At 42.7% G+C, this 26,694-nt stretch overlaps 2 protein-coding genes across 3 annotated transcripts in view; one reads left to right on the top strand and one right to left on the bottom strand.

Moving 5' to 3' along the window:
• VPS26B (VPS26 retromer complex component B) overlaps positions 1 to 14,710 on the bottom strand; it is a 188,144-nt gene extending 173,434 nt beyond the window's left edge. For both annotated transcript variants that reach the window (XR_012716994.1, XM_075280049.1), the window contains exons 1-4: positions 14,331 to 14,710; positions 1,664 to 1,820; positions 886 to 1,050; positions 217 to 392 (exon numbers count right to left, since the gene is read on the bottom strand). Coding sequence is in view for 1 of the 2 variants with exons in the window: in XM_075280049.1 (XP_075136150.1) it covers positions 217 to 392; positions 886 to 1,050; positions 1,664 to 1,820; positions 14,331 to 14,553 (721 nt within the window). In the remaining variant the exon portion in view is untranslated. The remainder of the gene's footprint in view (positions 1 to 216; positions 393 to 885; positions 1,051 to 1,663; positions 1,821 to 14,330) is intronic.
• Positions 14,711 to 14,984: 274 nt separating this feature from the next.
• The window catches only part of NCAPD3 (non-SMC condensin II complex subunit D3), a 28,884-nt gene continuing 17,174 nt past the window's right edge, over positions 14,985 to 26,694 (top strand). Inside the window, exons 1-15 of the mRNA XM_075280057.1 lie at positions 14,985 to 15,082; positions 16,480 to 16,634; positions 16,709 to 16,871; positions 16,990 to 17,174; positions 17,330 to 17,497; positions 18,617 to 18,678; positions 20,284 to 20,371; positions 20,876 to 21,009; positions 22,884 to 22,956; positions 23,153 to 23,278; positions 24,031 to 24,283; positions 25,496 to 25,561; positions 25,813 to 25,896; positions 26,224 to 26,297; positions 26,385 to 26,519. Coding sequence (XP_075136158.1) covers positions 15,016 to 15,082; positions 16,480 to 16,634; positions 16,709 to 16,871; positions 16,990 to 17,174; positions 17,330 to 17,497; positions 18,617 to 18,678; positions 20,284 to 20,371; positions 20,876 to 21,009; positions 22,884 to 22,956; positions 23,153 to 23,278; positions 24,031 to 24,283; positions 25,496 to 25,561; positions 25,813 to 25,896; positions 26,224 to 26,297; positions 26,385 to 26,519 — 1,833 coding nt within the window. The 5' untranslated portion in view covers positions 14,985 to 15,015. The remainder of the gene's footprint in view (positions 15,083 to 16,479; positions 16,635 to 16,708; positions 16,872 to 16,989; positions 17,175 to 17,329; positions 17,498 to 18,616; positions 18,679 to 20,283; positions 20,372 to 20,875; positions 21,010 to 22,883; positions 22,957 to 23,152; positions 23,279 to 24,030; positions 24,284 to 25,495; positions 25,562 to 25,812; positions 25,897 to 26,223; positions 26,298 to 26,384; positions 26,520 to 26,694) is intronic.

A 26,694-nucleotide genomic window follows, 5' to 3' on the forward strand; every position in this document is an offset into this window, starting at 1 on the left:
GGACAGCAGCAATGCCATTCAGGAATCTGGAAAAGGTGGGTGACACTTTATGCAGGTCAGACTTGCAGTTACACTAGTTGCCAACTAAGCATTCTCCTGAGCCCTACATCCCCTGTTGTATCTAAAAAAGCATCTGATGAAACAGACCCAAGAAGGTTTAACTTGGAACAAACAAACAAGATTCTACCAAACAACAACAGACAGCATGGATCATACCTCGTACTGGGGCTCCGTCCATGATTTCATACTTGGCAATGGTGTCGTTTTCATGGTAAACATTTGGTCCTGTCCCTGTGGTTTCCCGCTTGATTATATCGATCTCCATGTGTTTGATCTTGATCCGCACAAGAAGGAAATAGATTTTCCCTACGATGACATCTTTAAGGTGATATCTAATTAAAGAAGAAACAATATATTATGTGGTTACTCAATGAAGCAATATCATGACATGTGGACATTGAACCGCTGGCATCTTTGGTGGGTACATAACTAGGTTACCACATATGTTGGTATATATCTAGGTTATTGCACTAATAGCATTAGTGAGGCACAAGGTGTCTCCTGCCTCAGCCCTTTTTTATAGATCCGAATAGATATGTCCTCACTTTGTGTAAGTGACCAAACATATTTGCTACAGATTTTCAGTGCAGATTCCATACTGAAAACCCACAACAATGTACCAAACATTATATGATCTCAGCAGATTGTTAAATCCACATTCACACACAGCCATGAGCAGAAGAAATCCTCTATGTGAGAACTTGCATGTATATTTTACATTTTAAAGAACCTTACAATCCAGTCTCACAAACTAGTATACAGTTACTGAATGCTGGATGATTGGCGTTTTATTCTATTTGGTGGGAATGCTGGATATAAACTTACTTGGACTTGTTGTATTCAAACTCGATGTGTAGACAATCTTCAATTCCCACCTCCATCTTAATGGAAGAATTCAGTTCAGGGTAGGTGCTCAACGTATGAACTACAATGTCCATCTCTTTACCAACGTCATTTAGTCGGCGGCTGAGGGTGGCACGCAGGAAGTACCTAGGCAATGACAACCAATAGAACATGTAAAAACCAGCTCCACATATTATTTGCCTCCTTATGGGGGTTTCTGAGTACCTGCATAATCAATCCTACACCAACACATTAGGAAAAGAGCGATTTATATTGGTATAGTTAGAGTCTAAACAGTCTTTTGTTTTCTCACTGTAACAAACTCTCAGCAGCGAGAAGAATTAGGGTTATACAGTTTTGTATCCTGTAGAATTAAGCTCCACCAACTCCAACTCATTGCACCTTCAATAGGAGTCACTTCATCAATTCTGGAGCTGTTTGAATATTCTTCTCTAGCCCCCACCATTCCAGAGCAATAGTTTGTTAGCTTCAGCACACAATATGCTAATTAGACTCTTTACTGTCAGGTGGGTGGTCTCCGTCTGCCTGCTCCAGTACAGGACCACCCATCTGATAGTGGAGAGAATAATTACCATAATGGGTGCTGAAAATGAAGACAAGACTGCTTGGGATCAGTAAGGGCTACATAGAAAAATCCGCCTGTGTCAGAATCATTGATGGAAAGGGTTTAAAGGGTTCTATGTCAAACTTGACAATTTAAGGTGAATTTTGCAGTTATAAGTCATTATAGGATCCTTACCGTAACTTCACGTTCTGTCCTGTATATGATTCATACGGCTTCTCCACATGAGTGAATTCAAAGTCAAAACTCTGGGACTGGGAGATTTCTCCAGGACGTGCCAAATCCTTCACCAACGAGACAAACTCATGATGGTTTCCCCGATCATAGTACAGCTCTATGGAATAAAAGAGGACAAGCATGAGGTCACCATAAAAGAAGATACAAGCATGAGTAACCTTCAGATTAAACTTGGTCATGTGACTGCGTCCTATTACTACCACTGGGAAAAAAAAAAAAAAAACCACTTAAGGATATTGGTGGACACTAAACTTAATTTTAGCAATCGATGCCAGGCAGCTGCTGCCAAGGTAAATAAAATCATGGGAAGCATCAAGAGAGCAATAGATGCTCATTACAAATCACTTGTCAGACCACATATGGAATACTGTATAATAATAATAATAATACTGTACACAATTTTGTATACCTGTATATAAGAAAGACGTAGCTGAACTAGAGCGGGTGCAGAGAAAGGTGACCGATGTAACCAAGAAGATGGGTGGATTAGAGAATAAAGACAGGCAATCAAATCTGGAGTTCTTCAGTTTGGAATAAAAGACGTCTTAGGGGCGACCTAATAATGTATCAATGAGGGCTGGGCGATTAATCAAATGAACTCACCCTTTAAGTTTCTTAAAATCCTGTTATTTAACAGAATAATGAAATTGATTCTTAATACCTTAAAAATGGCACCACCGCAACGAATTACTGGATGTAGGAATTTCATAGCGCAACTGCCTGGTGCTGTATTCAATTCCCGCTATGTGCCCTAAAAACCATCCTTGGTGCAGTCCACACCAGGCTACCTATTAATGCAACACCAGTATCCAGTACACAATCAGATGTACGGCAGCATGGAGAAGGGAGCTGAACAAACAGCTGGGAAGCTGCTACAGTGTGTGGTCCTGGCATAACTAGATCATAGAGCTGACTGTTCTGCATATGGATTATAACTTCTCCCCAGATTAAGACATTATAATGCACAAATGCAGGGTGGTGATTTCAATAGTATTGATACAGGGGTTCCGGCCATGTCATGACCCTGACCCCCTTGGGTTGCCCTTCCTAATGGTATAGAGGATGGTTGACTACACTAATGCCACCCCCATAGCATAGGTGATTAATTACCTGTAACTCCGCACTCTGGTATCTCCGACAATTCCATTGAAATGAATGAGAGCGCCAACCATCACCAGCCAACCCAGTCATGCCAACATTCAGCCTGGCTGCGGTCAGAATGAATGTGAAATGTGACAAAGGTCCTTTCACTTTAATATGTGGGACAATTCCTTTAAGGCAGTAAAGCAATTCCAGCAAGGGACCTATATTAAAGCCCAAGTAACATACCGATGTTTTGGTATACTGCACAGTACCTCGGATTTGGATTTTTTTTGTCCTCCGTCCAAAGAAGGATCCCAATCTTGTAAAACAGCTCAGGACCTAATAAAGGTCCTTGTGTGGGTTTGCCATGAACAGTGTCAAGTCATCTGTGGACAAGACAAATGTAGTGCCAGGGCAATTATGGGAATCACCTAGAACCTTCCCCACAATCGTAGAGACAATCCAAAGCAATAATTAAACAAATGTTGTGGCAGTGTCCTCCTTCCCCCGGCCTTGTACCCACCAAACTACATCCATAGCTAACAGCACCTTCCTGATAATCTTGACAGTGGATCTACCCTGCACAAAACCGTTTTGGTGAAGCGAAATCAATGAAGGGAGCAAAGCAGTCAGCCTATTCACCATTAGCTTAGATAGGATTTTAAGTCTTGACCAGGGATATTGGGTGCAATGAATATGGGTCTTTATAGTCTACACCCTGTGTTGGCAAGACCTTGATACGTACAGTGCTCATATCCATGGAAGGTTTCTCACCTGCCAGTATATCAGTAAATAGTATTGTACGCATGGTGTAACCTGTACTCACAGGACGCACCCCGGAGGTCTATTTTAATTTGGTACCTCTGAAAGATTCTCTTTCACCTATGACGGCATTACTTCTTGTGCTATTCGAAACTCCTGTTTCGAATAGCACGCACCCATAGGAATGAATGGATGCAGCCGGCACGCAGGGGGTTAAGCGGCCAGCTGCCAGCAAAGTCTGCGTGCCTGCCGCTTCCATTCATTCCTATGGGTGCGTGCTATTCGAAACAGCCGCTTCAAATAGTACTCGCTCATCTCTACGCAGCTAACAGTCCATCTTACACTAGAGAACATCCCTGGTTACATTATATGGGCTCAGATTCCAATTATACAAATCTTTTAATCATTACGGTACTTTGTGCTGAGCAGTTTGATATTTTCTAGCAGGCAGAATCTGTATGCATGCCATAGCAACATACTGAAGCACAGAGTGGAGCATATTAGATCAGAGAGGAATATCCATCCAGATCTCATCTGATGATCACTGTAGACACTGACAACCATGAACAAGAGAAGCTCCAGGCAAAATAGTACACTGTACACTCCGCACGAGCCCTCCAATATCCAGGCAGCCGACTGCTGAGTTCATCTGGTATGGCTTTATTATGAGGAGAGTTATACATGGGCAGAAGTATCTACAAAATGTACTTCAGTGCAGGATCACCAGGTCATACACACAGACTAGGATCCTCAATCAAAAAATAAATATAAATATACATACCGTATATACTCGAGTATAAGCCGACCCGAATATAAGCCGAGGCCCCTAATTTTACCACAAAAAACTGGGAAAACTTATTGACTTGAGTATAAGCCGAAGGGGGGGGGGGGGGGGGGGGGAATGCAGCAGCTACTGGAAAATTTAAAAAATTAAAATGGTCGGAGTTTTTGGGTGCAGTAGTTGCTAGGTGCTGGGAAAGGGAGGGGATGTTTTGGTTGTCTGTCTGCCCCTTCCCTGAGCTTGAGGACTGGGGTTTTCCCCCCACGTGGAATTCAGTCTGGCTGAATATAGGGTATCTGTAGTGCTCCTATTAACCCCTTCCCGATGGACCAGGAGCACTGCAGATACCCTATATTCAGTAGACCGGGCACTGTCAGACACAGGGATACCTAATGTGTATGTGTTTCACAGTAATATTCTACTTTTGTATGTATTCTAGGGAAAGGAGGGATTTAGAACTTTTATCTTTTTTAAAGCTTCTTTTTTTCCCCCCCACTATTTTATGGGAGATTCTATACATTGATATCGCGGCTCGTCATAGTATAAGCCGAGAGGAGCTTTTTCAGCACAAAAACGGTGCTGAAAAATTCGGCTTATACTCGAGCATATATATTTTATTTTTTCATTTGTTCCCGCTATTCCATTGGGGATCCTAGTCAGTGTCTTTGGCCTGTTGCTCCCTCATGAATTTACAATACATAGTGTGTGCGTATACATACATACATATATATATATATATATATATATATATATATATATATATACACACACACACACACACACACACACACACACACAGGCTTGCAAAAGCACTCATACCCCTTGAATCTTTTCACATTTTGACACCTTACAACCACAAACCTAAATGTATTTTATTTAGATTTTAAGTGATAGACCCCAAAAAAGTGAAAAGTAACCTGTTCATCACCTTGTACACACCATCCTTCCAGCAAGACAATGACCCTAAACATACAGCCAGAGCTACAGTGGAATGGTTTAGCTCAAAGAATATTCATGTGTTAGAATGGCCCAAAGTCCAGACCTAAATCCCATTCCTCATCTGTGGCAAGACATGAAAACTGCTGTTCACAGACTCTCCATCCAATCTGGCTGAGCTTCAGCTATTTTACAAAGAAGGATGGGCAAAATCTCAGTCTCTAGATGAGCAAAGCTGGTAAAGACAAACCCCAAAGTATTGATATAAGGGGGGCTGAAGACTTTTGCACGTCACACTTTTCAAATTTTAATTTGATTAAAATTGTGAAAACCATGTATCACGTTCCTTTCACTTCACAATAATGTCCTGCTTCGTGTTGGTCTATCACTTAAAATCACAATAAAATATAATTCCATTTCTGTCAGTAAGGTGACAAAATGTGGAAAAGTTCCAGGGGTATGAATATTTTTGCAAACCATATCACAAGTATGGAAACAAATAGGCTAAAGGAACCCCTAGGATCCAGATACCTGATACACAGATGCCGCACCCTACAAACTAGGGGGCAGATGAGAGGTCACTGCAGATAAATGACCTGTAGACATAGGAGAGCGTTTTCCTAAACATCACAATGTCAAGGGGACCCCAATACGGCACTAGATTTATAGGATACTGTAAAATGTGGCTTCATACTGGACTCATCCATGACAAGCAGGCAGAACGTGACCCTGCAGAGCCCTGTTTGCACAGCAGAGATGGAGGTTTTCCAAGCTGTGTGTGCTGTGTTAGTTCTGCTTATCTTATATACACTCATTATAAGCTGAAACCAAACACAGAACATTTATGTAGAGCCCTCTACACAGCCATGTCTCATGTTCTTCTCTATGCATGTCTGCTAATGCAGAAAGATCAGAAATTCAACATCTGGCCTGTAGATTTTGGATTTGAGGAATACAAGTCTACAGACAATTCTTTATATTACACTAGTCTCTGACCGTGACTTAGTCTGCAGGTTGTTGGAGTGGATGATCCGCCAATATTCAGCAAATTGCTGCCGTCGATGGTTTGCCTGCTCCGGTGTTTCGGCAGCTCTCAAGCTGTTCTGCTGCTGAACTTGTTCCTCGCACCGTGCCTGTGATTGTTTCGGCATCTCAGGAGCTCTCTGGGACGCCATATAATGAGCGTGTTGTTGGAGTTGATGATCTGCTTGCTCCAGGGTTTTGACAGCTGTCAAGCTGGCCTGCTGCTGAACTTGTTCCTTACCCTGTGCCCGTGATTCTTCCGGTATCTCAGCAGCTCGCTGTGACGCCATATAATGAGCGTGTTGTTGGCGTTGATGATCTTCCTGCTCCGGCAGCTCTCAAGTTGGCCTAGCACTGAAGTTGTTCTTCGCCCTGTGCCTGTAATTGTTCCAGCATCTTAGCAGCTCGCTGCGACGCCATATAATGCATGTGTTGTTGGGGGTCGATAATCCCCCTCAGCTCTGCTTGAAAAGAACGCTGTTGACTTCTGGCTACCTTCATAGCTCTCTTTGTTTGCGACAAATTAGATTTTCTTTTTCCAGGCATGTTTAAAATTGACAAACTCCCAATTTGGATTAAAGGTGTTTGCCCATGTCAGTTTGTCTGTACTGCCTGAAGCAGATGAGATAATATGCAAGTGTCTATACACAAACCACTGAGGGTTAGTGTGTGTTTACACAGAGATAACAGACCTGGGACCTGAAATAAGGTTGCTGCAGAAGCAATGTAATATAGTATGTGAACATAAATTCATAACAGTCGTGAAGCCATGTCATTTCCCAGGATAAAAAGTAGCCTATATTTTAATCGAGGTTACAATCTATGTGCCAAATTTCATTCAAATCCGTTTAGCCTTTTTTTGCGCGATTGAGGAACAAACACACAAACATCCAAAAACACAAACTTTCACATTTAGGGTACATTCAGACTACGTAACGCCGGGCGTGTATGAGAGCCGTACACGCCGGCATTACGGCAGACTGCCGAACACTTCCCATTCACTTCAATGGGAGCGCTCGTAAACGCCGCTGTTACGAGCGCTCCCATTGAAGTGAATGGGAAGTGTTCGGCAGTCTGCCGTAATGCTGGCGTGTACGGCTCTCATACGCGCCCGGCGTTACGTAGTCTGAATGCACCCTTATAATATTAGTAGGATAGGATTACACTGTGATTCATGGAAGTGGATCTGTCTGAAATAAACTATAAATCTTTCAGGAGTCCTATAACATTGGTATCAGCTAAGGGATGAGCACAAGTAGTTGCCCCTGCAGTGCCCTATGTTGTCACAGAGGAATTTGTGGCCGATTTTGAGACAGATTCTGGCTGCAGTATTGTTTTCAATAGGAATCAGTGACAGATGCATTATTCTTCTTCTTCTTTCCAGGACATGGAAACAGAAGTGTCGTGCCTGATCTTGTTGCTGATTCAGCCTCAAAATCCACATGGAAAGACTACTGCTAAGCATAGGGTAAAGCTGCAGCTCTGCTTCCTGCAGTCGGTAAAGCAGCTTCCAGTTTAAGTGTCAGTCTTCACTGCAGTTTTGGTATTCTATACATTAATCAGGAAGTTCAGTATGAAGAGAGCTGTCCAGATTGAATAGTGCAGACTGACTTAGGATAGGACTCAGTGGATTTAGAAGGTAGTACAATATGCAGCGTACATCGCCTCCTGAAACATCTAATCCTCCGTGTGGGTTCAGTAGGTTCATTCTACAAGTCACCTCATAGCAGCAGCTGCTTCCGCTTCTCCTGGGTAGTGAAGAGGTTGCTCGGCTGGCGGCTGCATGTTCAGGAGATGTTCACCAGGCGACTCTGGAGAGGAATAACATTTGATCTTCTTCTATCAGCAGGCATCAAAGAAACCCAAACTCAGCACGATGCCATAAGAGGGAGCCTACTGTGTAAAAGCTGGAAGGCCTATGAGATCTATGTATACAGATGGCCATACCCTGGAGAGCTGGTGACCACTCCACCCTCAAAAGGAAGTGAAAGGGGAAATCCATAAGAATGACATCTAAGACCACTGGTTAAAGGGCATCTATACTCCAGACCAGTAGTCTCTAACATTAAGCTTTCTAGCTGCAGCAAAACTACAGCTTCCAACTTTATGTGACAGCCGTGGCATGTAGGGAGTTGTAGTTACACAACAGCTGGAGAGCCCCAGATTGAGTAATACTTCTCTATATAAACCAGGACATCATGTGTAAGTATATTACTGATCCCAGGCGTCTATTACAATATATACCAACCTGCCAGCAGCAACAAAGTCCTATCTAACTATATAAAGTTAAATTAAAACTTGACTTTAATATATATTGTACCAAAAATAGATCTAAAAACACTACAACAAACTAGAAGACATATGTGATAAAGCACAGGCCCTACTTCACTAGTCCGTATTACTCATTCCCCTGACCTAATTTACACTCAGTATCTTCCCCATATTTTTCCATATTAGGATGTGATATACGTTTCCTATTAGAGCAGATTTTCAGTAGCAAATTCAGTAGCCCCCTACAGGCTGTAATCCCCCAGTACGGGGGTTTACTGATACTGGTAAGTTGGTACATATTGTGTGTTCAGCCCTGTCATGTGAGTAGTGTCAGGCAGGGGCAGAAAAGAGGGCGTGATTCAGAGTGCCAATCGGGCAGTCTCAGAGAATCACACCCCCTTGCCTGCTTCTGCCAGAGACCACCCACTTGACAGCTAAATAAGTTATGAGGCATCAAAACCAATAGCACTTATTGCTCCGGAATGGTGTGGTCTAGGGAAAACAACTCTAGCTGTGCCAGAATGAGTTGCGTATCATCTATTAAATGAAGTAAAAAGCTGCACTTGGCCTAGGTGGTGAAAGGTCTTCTAACTTTATTAGCAATATTACTCAGAAACAGACAGCCATGTTAGACGTTACCTAGAGGCAGGCAGCCATGTACACACAGTGAGGTAGTTACTGTATAATATAGATCTATTTCTACCACTATAGCTATTTCAGTTTCCCATCAATGTGTCCTGTGCGCCAACCACACATGTATGTAACCCAGCTGCTTACAGATTTCACGTCTCATGAATGATACCACATAAGTCTGTTTTATTAACCTATTGTTACATTCCCCAGGTCTGATCCATGGCTTTTACCGTTCTACAGTCCAGAAAGGCGTCTGCACTGATACAACAAATATATGTGAGAACAATTTAAAATACATGTATAGTAGGAAATTGTATGACAGACCTATAGACAAATAAATAAAAAGCAATATATCCCCAGCATTGGCCCGCTCCTCCTAGAGAGGAAGAGAAGAATGGGAGACAAGTGGACTCAGGAGGTGTGTAGGATCCCGCAGATTCCTTACCAAAACCCCCCATAAGGGATGTGAATGAGAGATCGAGTAAGATCAAATAAGTTGCTAATAGCAACCATGTACAACACAGCTGTAAATGGACATGAAAGCGGTGCCGGGATTGGTTGCTATGGGCAAAAAAAACAGTTTTTTCTTTTAGACTCTTTCTCCCCCATCCTATGTGAGATGCACCACAAGTCCCTGCAGCAACCAAGTCACTGAGCCAGACATTCATTTCCTTTCCATTGTCTTTGCTTATCTGGCAACTTCCAACAATGAAGCCGAAAAAGTGACGCTGTTACCATAGCAACTGCCTACATCTTCCACAATGGCAGCTAGGACCAAGTGAATGTTATACAAGACAAAAATGGACAATGCTAATGGGACAGTGACAGGCCGACATCATGGCAGTCACTATGTGAGACTGCAGGACACACAATGAAGTCTATAGGTCAGGGGTAGGCAGGCTTCAGCACTCCAGCTGTTGTAAAACTACAATTCCCAGCATACATACTCGTACGGCTGTTCTTGGAACTCCCATGGAAGTGAATGGAGCATGATGGGAGTTGTAGTTTCACAGTAGCTGGAGAGCCGCAGGTTGCTGACCCCAGCTATAGACCATGTACGGGGACATGAGGAAATCCAGCCGTTCTGTTTTAAGTTTCTGCAAATAAACTCTGTGTTCTACTTTTATAGCCTAAGTTCAGAGAGTAAAAAATGAAGAGGTATTTGCTGCAGATAACCACTTTGAATTCATTTTCCACAAAGAACTTCCCCCAGTGGAAACCTAAAGTACAGCTTTGACTTTCCTCCACTGATAAGAGCTCAGATGAATAAGGAACCTAGTCATCATGGAGGTCCGAGCCACGCTGGCATGGAACGTGCCACTGACTAAGAGTTGGAATCTGCCTCAATATCAGCACCAGGTTACACCATGTATAAGGACTTTACCATTTTAAAGGTCTCTCCTTTCTGTTCATGAAACAAGAATATTCTTGTTTATGTCTAATATTCTTAAGGTTAAAAAGCCCATCCTGACCTAATACATGTAAGGGGATGTTCACATGAGGTTTGTGATGTACAATGAACATGTACGCTTGAAAAGCTAGTGACATGCAAGCTAGGTTTGTCAATAGGGTTACAACTTTTACGTCTAGTCCAGTAAATCACATAGAAGGGTAAGGAATGGCATATTAGACTCAGTACTTAGCTTCTAGACCGCAAGGGAAAGGGCTGCTATCCCAGTATAGCGATCAGCCATCATGCTCTAATGGCCTGGAAGTCAAATGCTCTGGTAGATAAGGAGATAGAGCAGCAGATGTGTTTTCCCACTTACCAAATGGGAAGGCAGTACTCCTGCAAACACAGGACAGGAAGATATGGTTGTCAGATGTCAAAGCATCTCTTCAAGGGAAACATCACAGGATACTAACTAGCTGCTAAGCAACCATTATGTAGGGGAACAGGGAGTCAAACTAAGGTACATGGGACATACATTGGCCAAGTGGACGCTATAATCTAATTCGTGGTTGCGACCTTCTGACACAGGTATACTTGTGACAGAGGACTCACAACATGATGTGAACAATCTCTTACAATTGTATTGTATCTGGCAATGTTCTTTAAACGCAACATCCTAAACTGATACACTGTCACAAACTATCAGGACAAGACAGACTTGCCAGGTAAACACATCAGCAGCAGGACTGTCTACATCCTATCCTATCCTATTAATATTATAAATGTGAAAGTTTGTGGGTTTGTGAGTTTGGATGTTCGGATGTTTGTTCCTCAATCACGCAAAACCCGCTCGACCGATTTGGCTGAAATTTTCCACAAACATAGTTAATACACCCGATTGCGCAATAGGCTACTTTTCGTCACAATAGCGCACATACGTTTGTGCCAGGACCCCCACAAACCCCAAATTTACATTACCATCTCTGCAATCTCACACACTTTGGACCATAGCAAGCCACAAAATTCCTATTGCCCTCTACAGCCTAGCCCCTAACCCCACACAATCTCATATACATATACTTTACCACTTTGCCCCTCACCTTAACGATACTCCAGGAGGCGCTCTTTAACGCCCCGGAGCAGCCATATTTGCCGACCCCCACCGCTCTGACAATCCGCGACACCGCCCACCCATGTCAATACCCCTAGGCGGTCTAATAAATGCAAAAAAAAAAGTTTAAAAAAAGTAAAAAAAAAAATAAAAACAAATAAAAAGGATTAAAAATTCAAATCACCCCCCTTTCCCTAGAACACATATAAAAATAGTTAAAAACTGTGAAACACATACGTTAGGTATCCCTGTGTCCGAAATCGCCCGCTCTACAAAGCTATACAAATATTTTTCCTGTTCGGTAAACGCCGTAGCGGGAAAAATGGTCAAAAGTGCCAAACCGCCGTTTTTTCACTGTTTTGATTCTGATAAAAATTTGAATAAAAAGTGATCAAAGCAATAACATTTCCCGAAAATGGTAGAACTACAAAGTACACCCGGCCCCGCAAAAAAAGACGCCCTATACATCCCCGTACACGCACGTATAAAAAAGTTACGGCTGACTGAATATGGCGACTTTTCAAAAAAACTAATTTTAACACAGTTTTGGATTTTTTTTAAGGGGTCAAAATGTAAATAAAACCATATAAATTTGGTATCCCCGGCATCATAACGAAACACAGAATACAGGGGACATGTCATTTTGGTTGCACAGTGAACGCCGTAAAACCAAAGCCCGTAAGAAAGTCGCAGAAATGCATTTTTTCTTCAAATCCACCCCATTCAGAATTTTTCCCCTGCTTCCCAGTACATTATATAGAATAAATAATGGCGGCATCATGAAGAAAAATTTGTCCCACAATAACTAAGACCTCATATGACTCTGGGAGCGGAGAAATAAAAAAAGTTATGGGGTTTAGAAGGAGGTGAGTCAAAAACAAAAAACAAAAATCCAAAAATGCCATCGGCGGGAAAGGGTTAACTTCAAATACTTCTGTCCCGAAGTCACTATGTAAAGTTTCTCACAACACCGTATATATAGCAGCTCAAATACAAATTAACTTCAACACAAAAGTCTCACCTATTCTCTGAATTACAGCAACAACAAGATACAGAGTTGCATTTCATATCCCATCCCTTATACACAGTACGAAAACCTTACCCGCGCCTGTATATACCCACTTCTACAATCACCGCAGACGAAGTCACGGGTACCAGCTAGTTGACTATAAATGTAACAAACCCCTCATTTGTGAGTAGGATTAGGCTAAAGGGGATTTCAGATCCTGGATGTCAATAAGGCCCAGTTCACACCTGCGTTCAGGTCATTTCGTTCCGCTCTGCGCTTGAAAAATACAGCAGGACTTCCCTCTCTACATTATTCGTGTGGAAACCACATGCATCGCATTATAGTCTATGGAGTCTGCGGGTTTCCTAAGGTAACCGCTTTTTTATGCTGATTAGGTTTCCGTTTGGGGGGTCCCCAAGCGGACCCCCAGAACGGAAACCTGAGCGCAGATGTGAACCTAGCCTAAGGATGTTTCATTTCACTGACGGCAAGCAGAGAATAACAAACACAAATCTGACCCAGTAGGATACAAGTAGTAGTAAATCTCTGCCCTCCTGTAACAGGCTTGTCACAGACTAGGCCACATAAAGGATAGGGGGCGGCTGTGATGACAGGTTCCCCTATAGAGATAAGTCAGATTACAGCCTGTAGTTTAATGTGCAAAGTTCATCGCTGCATTACCGAACACGCATACAACAGGTTTCACTAAAAAGTACCAACAAGCATTGTTACTCAACTTTCCTGGAGTCCTCAAGAGCAAGTCTAATTATATAGCCACAACTCATTCATCCATCTAGAACTAACATTCAGGGAAAGCTGGGTGACAAGTCTTGCAACACTTGTAACAATGGTCATAATAGATGTGACACAGCTTTCCCGGAAACAGATGAAACAAATAGTTGATTAGAATCAGAACTAATCTCCTAATCCAATCTCATAACATTACAGGCCCAAATCCTGAGACTGCACTACTAAGAGGCGCTAAGGTGGGCCACGGGTGAGCAACATTTCAATCCACTTCTATAGGAGTCGTGTGAGTTAAGTCTCTGGGGGCTGCGGGATTAATGGATGACGGTGTGGACGGGGTTACAGTATGACGCCTGACGCATTTCTCAGTAGGACCTAGTACCTGTTGACACTAAAATACAAGTCACCCCCATCTTATTGGCCAGGACATCACAAACCACAGGTGGCGGGGTTGCCCCTCAGCTTATTCCTGTCATTATGGTGGAAAGAAGCAAATCCAGTAGCCTTATACCTGCTGGGGCTTGTAGTACATTAGGCGCCCATAGTTCTTCATGGCTAGCCGTGTTATATTGAGGCTTTTAGTACCACAGATTCTCACAGCACTACCATTAACACCACCTTAGGCTTGCTGGGAATTGTAGTACCACAAAATCCTCTCCATTCCTAGGCACTGCAGAGATGCTGGGACTAGTAGTACCAGGACAGCTCATAGCAATGCCTTAGGGCTAGGCTTCCCAGGCCTTGTAGTCACACACCACCCTACGCTTGCTGGGACTTGTATTACCCTAGCAGCACTGCAATGGATGACAAATGACAGCAGCCCCATCCCGAGCACCTGTCACCGCCCCCTCCTCTCACCGATCTGCCCGATGAACTCGATCTTCAGCCCCTGGTGCTCCAGCCTCTTGCCCGGGTTGCGCAGGTTGACAGTCACCCGGCCGGATACGGTCTCTCCATCATAGAAGAGGAAATATTTCTCCTTCTTGCCATCCTCGGTCTTGTGCTCCACCCGCCTGCGGCTCTCTGCGTCTGTCAGCGTGATGTCCAGCTCCGCGGCCGGCCCGAAGCCAAAGAAGCTCATGGCTGCGGCGGAGATGAGGGCCCGGTATCAGGCGGCTGGCAGCACTACACCGAATCTCCCGCAGGTCCCGGTATCCGCTACTAGGTGTCCCGCACAGCGCGCATGCGTAGAGCTCGGCCTGGATGACGCCGCACGTAACCATCTTGCCAGACAACAACATGACTCCTGCATTCTAACAAGATCCAATGCGCAGGCGCACAATTTACGCCAATTTTCTCCCACTCTATGGCGGCACATTAATGACGTATTTTAAGGGACGCCATATTAGTTATGGGCAGCTGATAATAAAGCACTGTATTTTTACCATTAGATGCAATGGCCGCTGCTAGCTCTTTCTAGTCATTGGCTGAAGGTGGCGCCCAGCAATGATGTAGCGTTTTGGGATTGGTAGATTCGTGTTGGGTTTTGGCGCTGGTCTGCTGCTAACGAAGTAGCGGTGGTGTCTGCAAAAGCGGCCGGCAGATGGGTGACAAGGAGTCGGTAGTTCTTGAGGCCTTGGGCCGGTGTGGACTCCGGAGCCTTAGGAGAGGTGAGGACTTTTGCTGTCAGTTCAAACTATTAATAGAACAAATCGTAGAACTACAACTCCCAGCAATCCCGGTGGCTGTAATTTTGCCATAGCAAGTGCATAAGTTTAACTTTTCAAATATAATGTGACTTTGTCATGCTTGGACTCCAGTTCCATCTATAAGGCTGCCAAGATTCATTGCTTTATACAACCTAAATTAGTCAGTGACTCCAGCTGAATTGCACTGTCTGTTGGAATCAGAGGTAGGTTTAGCTCCTCTCAATGGCTCAGATCACTGCTCTATCCATCCCTTATGCTTTACACTGCAGCTCCACTTGTTAGGACAGGTTTCTGTTGGAAAGGAAAACCCTGTTGCCTATTGTCTCTTATATTGTATCACTGCGGGGTTGTAGTCTGTATTCTACTACAGATTTCAGACCAGAATGGTCTCAAAATTCCATGTATCATCATCGTCATTACAGGAAGTGTCCTGTTTACATCATATTATGCAGGAAAAATGAAAGGGAGTCTGTCATCAGGAAAAGGATCATCAGACTAATGGCAGTACCTTGTAGAGCAGCTTCTACACTTTCTTACTGTCTTTCTTATTGCGCATTGCAACTGTTTCATTTTTTTTTTTTAAAAAAAGGTCTTTTATTCTTATACACATTAGCTGAGAAGAGCTTTAGGGGGGGGGGGGGGTTGTCCTCTCCTGCTGGGGCTTCACTCTCTGCTCTAAATAATCGCCCCTAACTGCCATCCAGTTCCTCCACCAGGTCCGGTTCACATCTGCGATTGGGCCATTCTGTTCCCCTCTCCACATGAAAAATGCGGAGAGGAAAGTCCTGCAAGCAGCACTTTTTCGTGCAGAAACCATACAGACCCCATTATAGTCTATACAGTTTTCAGGTTTTCTTAGGTAACCCCTTTTTATGCGGATTAGGTTTCTGTTCTGGGGGGGGGGGGGGGTGTCACCAAGCAGACTCCCCGTACAGAAACCCATGTGCAGATGTGAACTAATGGCCTAACATTTTCCACTTTGTCTACAGTCAGGGGCTGTTATCTGTAGCAAAGACAAAGTCAAAGCAGGAGGAAAAAAGTCCCCTGAAGCACTTTTCAACTAATTTACGTAAGAAAAATGCAATTTTCCATTAGAATGGGGCTACAGTGTGCAATAAGAAAGGCGTCTTTGGAAAATGTAGCAGTAGCCCTACAGGGTACTGTCATTGATTTAATACTGATTTTCCTCATGACAGACTCCCTTTAATTGCAGCCACCACGTCCTTTCCTGGAGCTCTAATATCAACCAGCAGAATAGTGAGTGTAGCTCTGGAGTATAACTCAGGATCTACACACAAGATAAGTAATACAATGCTTTCAGGTTGGGTTTTGTGCTATTTGTGGTTCTTCTTTTGCAGCCTGGGTGGAGTCTGTCTGGGATTTGGACTTTACAGAGACGGAGCCACTAGATCCACGAGTTGAAGCAGAAATCACAGAGAATGGCCTTGAAGTGTTCAACAACTTGTATGATAGTCTCCTGCCTTTTGCATCTGAAGATCAGGAGAATACACGGGTAAGTGTCTGAATAGCTGCAACCTCCATTAAGAGAAAGTAAACCTCCATTTAATTTCTGTCTATATTTTGTAGAGTGCTTGGGTCCTATTCACAGAGAATGACATTTGCCGTAACTCGCTGGTGGCACTTCTCTACCACTTCATCCAGGTGGGAGAGAAGAAGGCGGCAGGCGCCATGCAGAGGATGCTGGGCCTCAGTGCCGCTGGATTGTACTTCCTTCTGCTGGAAATCCCAGGTGAGTGCACCACTTCCCACATAATACAATCTAGGTCTATATGACTCAGTATAGTCCGCAGGCAGAATGGTTGCTGACTTTGTGCACCATTATAATGTCGCTATTCTTTCTATGACAGGCAGTGTTGTCAATCAGGTTTTTCACCCGGTCCTATTTGATAAATGTGTAAACTGCCTGGAAAAGTGCTGGCCTCAGGACCCTGAATCTAGCCGGAAAAGGAAGAAAGATGTAATGAAGAGCTCTCAGGGAAACAATCGCGGGGGAAGGAAACGACCAAGACCACCCCGGCAAGAGGACTCTGAGGTATGACTTAAATGGTGCTATATGCCAACCATTAGATTTGCAGGTCTGCATATCTCAAATCTGGGATATAGATCAGGTGAATTACAGAACGGTTAGATCCTTACAGATGTTCCTTCCTGGGAGTGACTGCATGTTTCTTGATGTTGTATTTTCAGATGAATGACTTATCAGATGAGGAGCAGGATGAAGAAGCAGTCTACTTCTCCACCCATGACCTGATGACCATCCGAGACTCCATCATTCTCTTACTAAGGAACTTCCTGCGTCTTCTTCCAAAATTCTCCCTAAAAGACAAGCCACAGAGCGTGACGCATTGTATGCAGGTGAGGTTGGGCCAATAATTTCACTCAAAGTCCAGTGATTTGGAACGATTATCCTGTAAAAGGGTTGGATAAAGTGTTTTTGGCTGTGCCATGTTAGGGCCTTCTGTTCTTTTCTGAAACCGTGCCTTTCACTTCATGTTTGTCGTATTAGACAGTCAATCCCAACTTTCAAATATCTTGTGTATGGGTGTAAAGTAGAGTCCTTGTAGACAGACATATCTGAATATTGATAGTTACCTCTATGTGGTCAGAAACTGCTGAATGTCGTATATTACCCTTAAAGAGGATCTTTCGCTTACTGCCTTAAGTAGGAGCCGCCGTCTGATTAAAGGCGTTATCTATCTTATAAAAATTAACTGCAAATACAGCAGCTCTAAATACTCACTGGTCCCTTGTGTACCCCTTGCTTTATTTTATTTGCTGCTCCTTGTATCAGTGTTATTTACTGGCAGTTTAATCTGTGGAAAATTACATTTACATGATTCTTCTGCTTTCACTCTCTGTTTATCCTTCCATTCTTCACTCTCCCCTATGTGCAAATTCCTTCTGTACTGCAGGTCTGGGTGGTTGACATCTTATATTCCCCATGTTCCCTGGGATCAGAAGAACTGTAACTTGTGTTTTTCTGTTTTATCCCAGTTTATTTTTATACCTGTTTGCTTGTTTGTCCTTTTTTGTGGTGTTTCTTTTTGTAAACACTGAACCTATTTAACTTTAAAGTGAATACTTTAATATACTCCCTCTATGCTCTATGGATCCATTGCTTTTTAAATTGTGTTTTTTTTGTGTCTGACTGACGGGTTTGTAGACTATGTTGGCATGTGATTTATACTCAATTTGCAGCCTGAGTGAAGGGTGAATTCAAGATTGAGTGAATTAACCCCTAACAGCCGCACCCACATCATCTACTAGGACAGTCTGTATGTGACCTCCTCCCCTTATAAAATGATCTTGTAAGGAACGACCTTAACTAACCAATTAATACACCTAACTAGATTAGGTGCTTTAGTTTATTTACAGCATCACTTTGAAAAGGGAATGTGAGTTTGACACCTTCAATGCTTTCATTTTTGATAGGTAATATTGTGTCTGATGCCATCTCCTTGCTTTTCCTTACAGATCTTCATAAATCTTACCAGCTTTGAGACTGTTCCACAAGAACTGGCATTTTCTGATTCAATGTGAGTTCATATTATGTAAATCTGAAGCTTTTCTATCGTCTTTAAAGGGATTATCCACCTTTAAAAAAAATTGATGGCCTATCCTTAATCTAGGATATGGTCTGACTATGCGGAACCCTAGATATTAGCTGTTTCCTGGAGCATGTACCTATTCTGTTCATGCTGTGTACTGCACAGCTCACTTGCTATACTTCTAGTAGTGGTGGTTATTGGTACCATAGACTTGATTGGGACCGCACTACAGTAATGATACATGCTGTTACTAAAAGTACGCCAAATACACAGTGCCCGGCATTGTAAATAATGCCAGTTGCTGTTCATTCCAGGAAACAGGTGATCAAGGGATTACTGCTTGTCTTAGGGATTGGCCATCATATTTCACCCTGGAGTCCAGACTGCTTACCACACAGAGAATATTGCATGCTGTAATTGTATAAAAGTATTAACAGGGTTTCTCCATGAAGACAACTTTTGATAGGAGAAAACTTGTAGATTTTTGCGGTCCTGTTGCGTGGAGCGGTAGTGCACATGCACAAGGGTGTCTCAGTGGATAGAGCATACATTGTCAATGTTGGAAAACCCTATTAAAGAGGACCTGCCACTACGTGTGCTATGTGTATTTTAGCAAATACTGCGCTTCCATTCCATATGATATAACAAATCGGAAGCATCTTTAAATTGTACTGTTTTCGTTGTTACTCCTAGAAACCTATTAATTCATATTTGGTGGTGTGTTCCTGCACACTCTGACACTGTCCTATTGAGACTGCCAGTGTAAGACTGTATAGTGACATGTAGCTTTGAGAAGGAAATGGTAACACCCACTTGTCAATACACACTTAAATATTCAGGAAAAATAAGAGGAATTGTGTGATTTAGTTATAAGAAAAGATGCTCCAGGGATTAAAATTATGTACTTGGGGTACTTTTACACTTGCTTTGTTTTCATCTGTTCTGTAGGACAGTAGAATGGGCAAACCTTTTAGGGCCCCTTTACACTGAGGATACGCTGGCTGATTCTGAACGTGTAAATGTTCCAAATCAGTGGCGTTTAAAACGGATCCCATTGCTTTCTATGGGAGCCGGCATACGTGCGCTCCCCATAGAAATGAATGGAAAAAAGCAGCCCGTTCAGTTCTATGGGGAGCGCACGTATGCCGGCTCCCATAGAAAGCAATGGGATCTGTTTTAAAGGCCGCTGAACGTTCCGAATCAGCCAGCGTATACTCTGTGTGAAGGGGCCCTTAAAGATTGTACCCTGTAATGACAGATAATAATGGTTCCTAAGGAGGACCCATTGTAATGCAGTCCATTGGGTGTCCTTTGTTTTCACCATCTCCTCACTAGACAAAAAACCTGTTTGCAGGACGTTTCCTATGCAATTTTAGATGGTCTGCAATGGAGGCTTTGGATAGAGTCACTGAACCAGAGGTGAAGCTAGCCTAAAACTGACATATCAGGAGAGGTGTCACCTCCTTTTTAAGCTGTGTATGATTAATACTTAACAAGTACTGTTTAGTTTCTTCATTGTTCCCTATAATACATTTGACTTTCCTTTAATGCGGAGAATGTGTGATTTACAATATTATTCTTTTACATTTGCAGTCCACTTCACCGGATGAAGTATGTGCCACAGCTAGCTTACCATGGCTTGTGGCTGCTATGTCTGCCCATACATGGAGAAGGCAACCAGGTACTGAAATGTATTATTTTGTTTCAGCAACTTACCTCTGAACAACACACTAACCAAATATCTATTGCAGAAAATTAGATAATTGTGTAAATATCTTGGATCAGTGGGGGTTTGTCCCTGTGAACCAACATGATGCATGTGAGCAAATATCTCTGTGCAGCCAAGAGCTTATTGGGTTAATAGTAACCATTTTCAGTTTGACTCCTTACCATTAGACAGTCTAGCAGTACCTTTTTTTTGTTGTTTTTTTTTCTTACACGTCTCCCAGATCCAAAGGTTTCTTCATTTAGACGTTCTTTGAAATAATACCATCATTTTTCGCCAACCTGAGAATAGATTAATCAGATTCCCCCATCCTATGGATGGAATCACAGATGGCATAGGTCTTCTGCTGGCCAGTAACTCTGCCTGTGTCTTTATCACCCTCAGCACTACAGTACTTTTTTCCTAAATACTATTTTTTTTTTTCCTAAATTTTTTATTTTTTTAAAAAATTTCTAATAGACTCTTCGCCGTCTCTTCCAACGTTTGTTGAACGTCATTCTGATGATGAAAGGAGGTGAAGGATCAAGTGCTGCCATGCTTGCTGTCAATGCTCCAGTCACTTGTGCCAGGGACCAGGCAATTCGATTTGTCAGGTTAGAAACATAAGCTGGTACAAGCCATAGTTTGCATTTTGTTTTACGTGTTTTCCAGAAGGATATGACATTGATCAGAAGAGATCTGGTGGCCTGATCTCCCGTAGATCAGCTCTTTCCCCTTGCTGATGCAAGCTTCAGTGTTCACTCATCGTACTTTCAAAAACAGCCTTAGGGCGGGTTCACAGCTGCGCCCCATCTTCGCTTTACGGGTTTCCGTCTTCTACCTGAGAAACTGGACAGGAGACGGAAACCTGGCAGTCAGTGTCCGGCAGTGAGCATCTTCTGGTCTCCGCGGCGAAACCGTGTGTTTTTGGGGTTTTTTTTTTTCTTTTTTTTAACCAGTCACAAAGTCCTGCATATCCGACTTTGTGTCTGGTTAAAAAAAAATTGTTTCGCCACGGAGAGGTCGAAGATGCACACGGGCGGACACTTTGCAAACCCATTCAAGTGAATGGGTTTGAAAACTGACTGCCGGTTTCCATCACCTGTCCATTTTCTCGGGCAGAAGACACAAACCCGAAAGCGGAGACTGGGCACAGGTGTGAACCCGCCCTTAATGAATACTGCAGCAGTAATCCCTTAGACTTGAGTGGGACAACGACTGCAGTACTCTCCATTTCTGATATTATCTAAAATTGATGTCCTATCATTTTCATGCTTTTTAAAGTGTGTCACCAAAACAGTCCTTATTGAGCTTTTTCTGCTTCCCAATCGGTGCCTCCATTGCTGAGATAATGGCTTTTTTCCTCTTATGCTATGCTGTTTGATGCAGTAAGGGCTTCACCATTGCTCTCATCACACCAAAGAGTTTCCAGCACCCATTCCCTCCATCCCTCCCATTCTATTATTGATGTGATCCCTTATCTGGACCTAGCAGCCATAGCAAGAAGGTAGTTCTACGGAATGATGAGAGCAACACAAACGCCTTCATTGCACCAACAGCTCATTAGCATATCAAGGGAATAAAGCTAAAATCTCAACAGCAGAGGTGCTAATAGGGGACCGGAAAAGTGTTTTGTTCACATAACCTGACTGTCTCAGCCTGCTTAAAGTTTAATAGGGACTATTCCGGTCTCAGGCTCCCTTTTAACCCCTTGCCTAAGCAAATAAACATTTTAGACATGCCCAAACTATAAAAATATTTATGCCACAGAGGCAACACTGTAGTAGTAAAAAGATAAAGAGAAAAAAAATTGCCAAATGGCAGATTTCCTCGTACCAAAAAAATGTAATAAATGATCAACACATTGGACATTCCAAAAAATTGTAAGAATAAAAACCACATCTTGTGCTGCAAAAAAAGATGCCTTATACAGCTCTGCACTCAGAAACAAAGTTACGGTGTCAGAATATGGTGACAAATTATGGTTTTTTTTGCATTCTCCAAAGTTTTGTCTTTTTGGTAAGGCATTAAAACACAGCAAAAACCAGATAAATTTGGTATCGCTGTAATCATGCCGAGCAGTAAGCGCCTGTAGTACACAGCATGTCTAAGTGTACTGAGCAGGAACTGGATGGTGGTTATTGTGGATGAGGCGGCTGTGTTCCAGCTATACAGTCAGCGATCCCTGTACACTGCGAGGCTTATTTGTATACCCATAAAAAAAAGGTTTTACGATTATCCCGGCCAGCTAATCTACATATCAAAGGTATGCTTGCAATTCTCTTTGCAGCGGGTACATTACTATGACAGTAGCTTATTTTGGCTAGTGTAGGTGATAGACTTCCTTTAGACAATTGGAATTGCAATTTGATTTTCATCCACTAGATGGAACTGTCTAATCGGTGAATACAAGTGTTCCAATTATTCTGAACTGTTCTCTGTTCTGTGTGTGAACATTTCTAATATTTGCTGTTTGAACCTCTCCTAGTTTCCTGGTTGATGAGTTAAAGGACGTTTCATTCCCAGTTCTTCGAATCTTGTTACAACATATATGTACAAAGGTAATCAATAGTAACTGTGTATCGCTTACTGGGGTTGTTGTTGGGTGTCAGTAGCACTATTTTGCAAGAATCTTTTCTGCTAGTCTGATTTCTCTCTTCATTTGCAATTTTCCTGGTAGTTTCCAATCTTTTAATAGTGCACTTCCATAATGTGCTATTCTCCTGAGCATTGGAACGTGCTTTGTCTCTATTACAGTTCCCAGATAAGGCTGAATACAGGGGGTCTGCAGCCCAAGCCCTGGTGAAATTGTTAGAGAAGCTTCCAAATCTAGAATATGCCTCCTTCATGGACTGGCTGTACAAATACTCCCGAAACGCAAAGGTAAGGTAATATAACTTGTTTCAATTTGTTGTGAATTTTCAGATTTCTGTGAGTAAATAGGCGCACAACTACAACACAAACCTTTCTTGTGTCCTGATAGTTGGTTACATTTTACCTGCCCTGATACATTGCATCAGCCTCTGACTTGGCTCAGGGCTCGTTCACATCTGCGCCTGGTCTCCGTTCTGCAGGTTTCTGTTTCCTGCACAAAACAGAGGCAGGAGACTGAAACCTGCAGGACTCTTTCTCACCCATTCATTTGAATGGGTTTGAAAGATGTGCGGCGGTGACCGTTTTTATGCTCTCCGCCGCGAAAACGGTTTATTTAAATCGGACACAGAGTCGGACATGCAGTACTCTGTGTCCGATTTACAAAATCCGGTTTCACGGCGGAGAGCATAAAACGCTCGCCGCCGCTCACGGCCGGACCCGCTTTGACAGGTTTCCGTCTCCTGCATGCAGAAGACGGAAACCACAGAACGAAGATCGACCGCAGGTGTGAACCCAGCGTCAGAGATGATACAGTTATAAGAAATCCTCTGAATAATATGGTTTGTGTAGGTTTACACCCTGTAAATGATCACATTCTGTAATGGCAAGTAGGGATCATGACAATAGTGAGGAACTGAAACAAAGTCTTTTTTGAAAGTATCTACATGTACATATAGTATTATATGTTATTAACTTTTATTTGCAGAAAACTGAAACGCCTCTTTAATTTCCCCCTTCCCCTTAAATATCTCCCTCCCCAGATATCGTATAGAGTGTTTGCTCTGGATGTTGCTGTTTCTTTGCTAGAGCTGCCAGAGAGGCTGGTTGATGGTTCATTTCCACTAGAGAACCTGAAGTTTCTACAACACAAGTTTCTGCTCCAGGCCATGGTCTTCAGCCGCTGCTCTGACAAGGCGCCAACTGTTCGTAGTAAAGCGCTGTCAAGCTTGGCGCAGTGTCTGGAGAAAAACGCCTCGTCTGTGTCTGAAGGAGTCACTGAGTTGCTGCAGGGCAGTAAGTCCAACCAACTCCTGAGTAAATCTAATGACTACTGTGAAGCCATCTGCCTATCTGTTGCTGAGCTTTGGTGGCTGTTATGCCAAGTCCATTTACCCCCCCTTCATTATCTATGAATACCATGCCATGTAGACCTGCATTCACATGTGCGCATTTCGCCCATGATAATCACAGACCGTACTCTATGTGCACGCTGTGTTCTGTCAATGTTTGATCCATTTTCACATCTATGAAAAAAACATTCCCATTCTGTAAAAAAATTGAATGTCTGAATATACACAATGAAACAGCTGGATAAATATGCTGTCAGTGAAATTTGTGAACATGTGAATAAGGCCTTACAATGTATCTATACATAGACTACACACGTAAATACAACAGCTTACTGATCCTAAGCCGCTCCCCATGTTATATTGCAGGCTGCACTAACTATTCTGGTGCAATCTCTGTATATACATGACTTACCCTGTACTGATCTTAAGCTACAGCTTGTTTTATGCCTTAAAGGGGTATTTCCACGTACATAATTATTTTTAAATTTGTAGATAATTAAAAGTTAAATATTTTTGCATAAGTAATTAAATATTTTGCAGAGTTTTATAGATTTTCTCTAAATATCTTGTGGTCACAGTTTTGTAGTCTTGATCAGTTGCCACTGGATATGACCATGAATGCAGAACCTTTCTAAGGTCAGAGAACTAGTCTTGATGTCCTTATTGTGGCCGGGATATCTTCTGATACATGTAGTGCCCCTGCCTGATAACTCAGCTACAATAAGAAAATCATGGCTGGGTTTTTGACAAGTCCCAGACCATAGAAAGTTTCTGCAGTTGTGACAGCCTGTTGTCTGATCAAGACAACAGGCTGTCACCACTAAGATGGTTAGAGGAAATCTTTAAAACACTGCAGAATTTTTAATTACTTAGATTTGCAAAACTGTTTAACTTTTAATTCTCTACAAATATAGATATGATTATGTACATGGGAATACCCCTTTAAGGGCTGCACTCGCTTCTGTACAAGCTTCAGAAGCTGAAGTCTACCAAGTATATTATAGAAGTATACAAATCCGCATCTTGTTCAGTACAGTTATGATGAGTGATTTTAATAAAGATAAGTGACTCGCCAGGGGCTAGTAGTTTGGCTGAGGATTTTGTTATTCTCAGATGTTGCCTTATGCTTCATCCACTGTTTTTTTTCCATTTTCAGGCAGTTGCCGCACAATTTCAGGAACCACGGTCACTGCTGAGAGTATGGTCAGCGGCACGGAAGGAGGTAAGGGGGTTAGTGATATATATAATTCAGTGATATATTGAGCACACTAGGCCTTGTGCTTCCTTCCTATCTGATCTCATTCCTTTATTGTCTCCTATAACATAATGTCACTTTTTAACAGGACCTGTAACCATTGTACAGACATTCTTAGGTGGTAGATTGAAGCAGAATATGTTGTGAACAATATCATTGAGGAATCTTGATTTATATGTACATGATCTTCATTATCCATATTATAATCCTCTCTCCAGCAACTTCCAATCACACCCGCAAGACTATTTGTGCTCTGAGGACCATTGAAGTGACAGATGACGGCGATGCAATGGGGGCTGATGGTAGGTGGCTCTGTGTCATGTAGATTATTGGTTATGGTAGTATTTGGCACCACCTGAACTCACATTTGAATATTGCTCCAAAGCCTTTATTGGCTAAAGGAGACCACATGGCCACATATTAAGAATACTTTGAAGCATTACAGTAAATGTGAGCTCAATGGACTCTGGAGGTTTTGCACTTTATACTTCCTGCCATTTGATACACTAGTGTGAGTACACTCGGCAGTGACCAGGACGCCTATTTTTGGTGGCAACTAGTGGAGATGGTGAGAAACTGAAGACCAAAGACTGTTAGAAAATGAGTTGTTTTTTTTCCCCCCCTTCCAGGAAGGGATACATTGGCTATGCTGCGACTAAGAGCTGGTGATGAGAAGACTAATGTCAGGAAAGCTGCGCTGCAGGTAATATTTTAACCACGGAGATCATTGAGCAACCGAACTAACTGTACATCTATGTTTGGCATTACAATATCTCTTCTTCTTGTCCAGGTCTTGGTGAATATTCTGAAATACAACATAATCCCCTGCAGCTCAGATGATCTTTCCACCCTGCAAGAGCGATGTAGAGATCCTGCTGTATCTGTGCGAAAACAAGCTCTGACTTCCCTGACGGAACTTCTGCAGGTTGGCAATCTTACTATGAACAGTTCTTCATATACACTCACCGGCCACTTTATTAGGTACACCTGTCCAACTGCTCGTTAACACTTAATTTCTAATCAGCCAATCACATGGCAGCAACTCAGTGCATTTAGGCATGTAGACATGGTCAAGACAATCTCCTACAGTTCAAACCGAG

Source organism: Leptodactylus fuscus, chromosome 6, assembly GCF_031893055.1.
Source record: "Leptodactylus fuscus isolate aLepFus1 chromosome 6, aLepFus1.hap2, whole genome shotgun sequence".
Taxonomy (NCBI): domain Eukaryota; kingdom Metazoa; phylum Chordata; class Amphibia; order Anura; family Leptodactylidae; genus Leptodactylus; species Leptodactylus fuscus.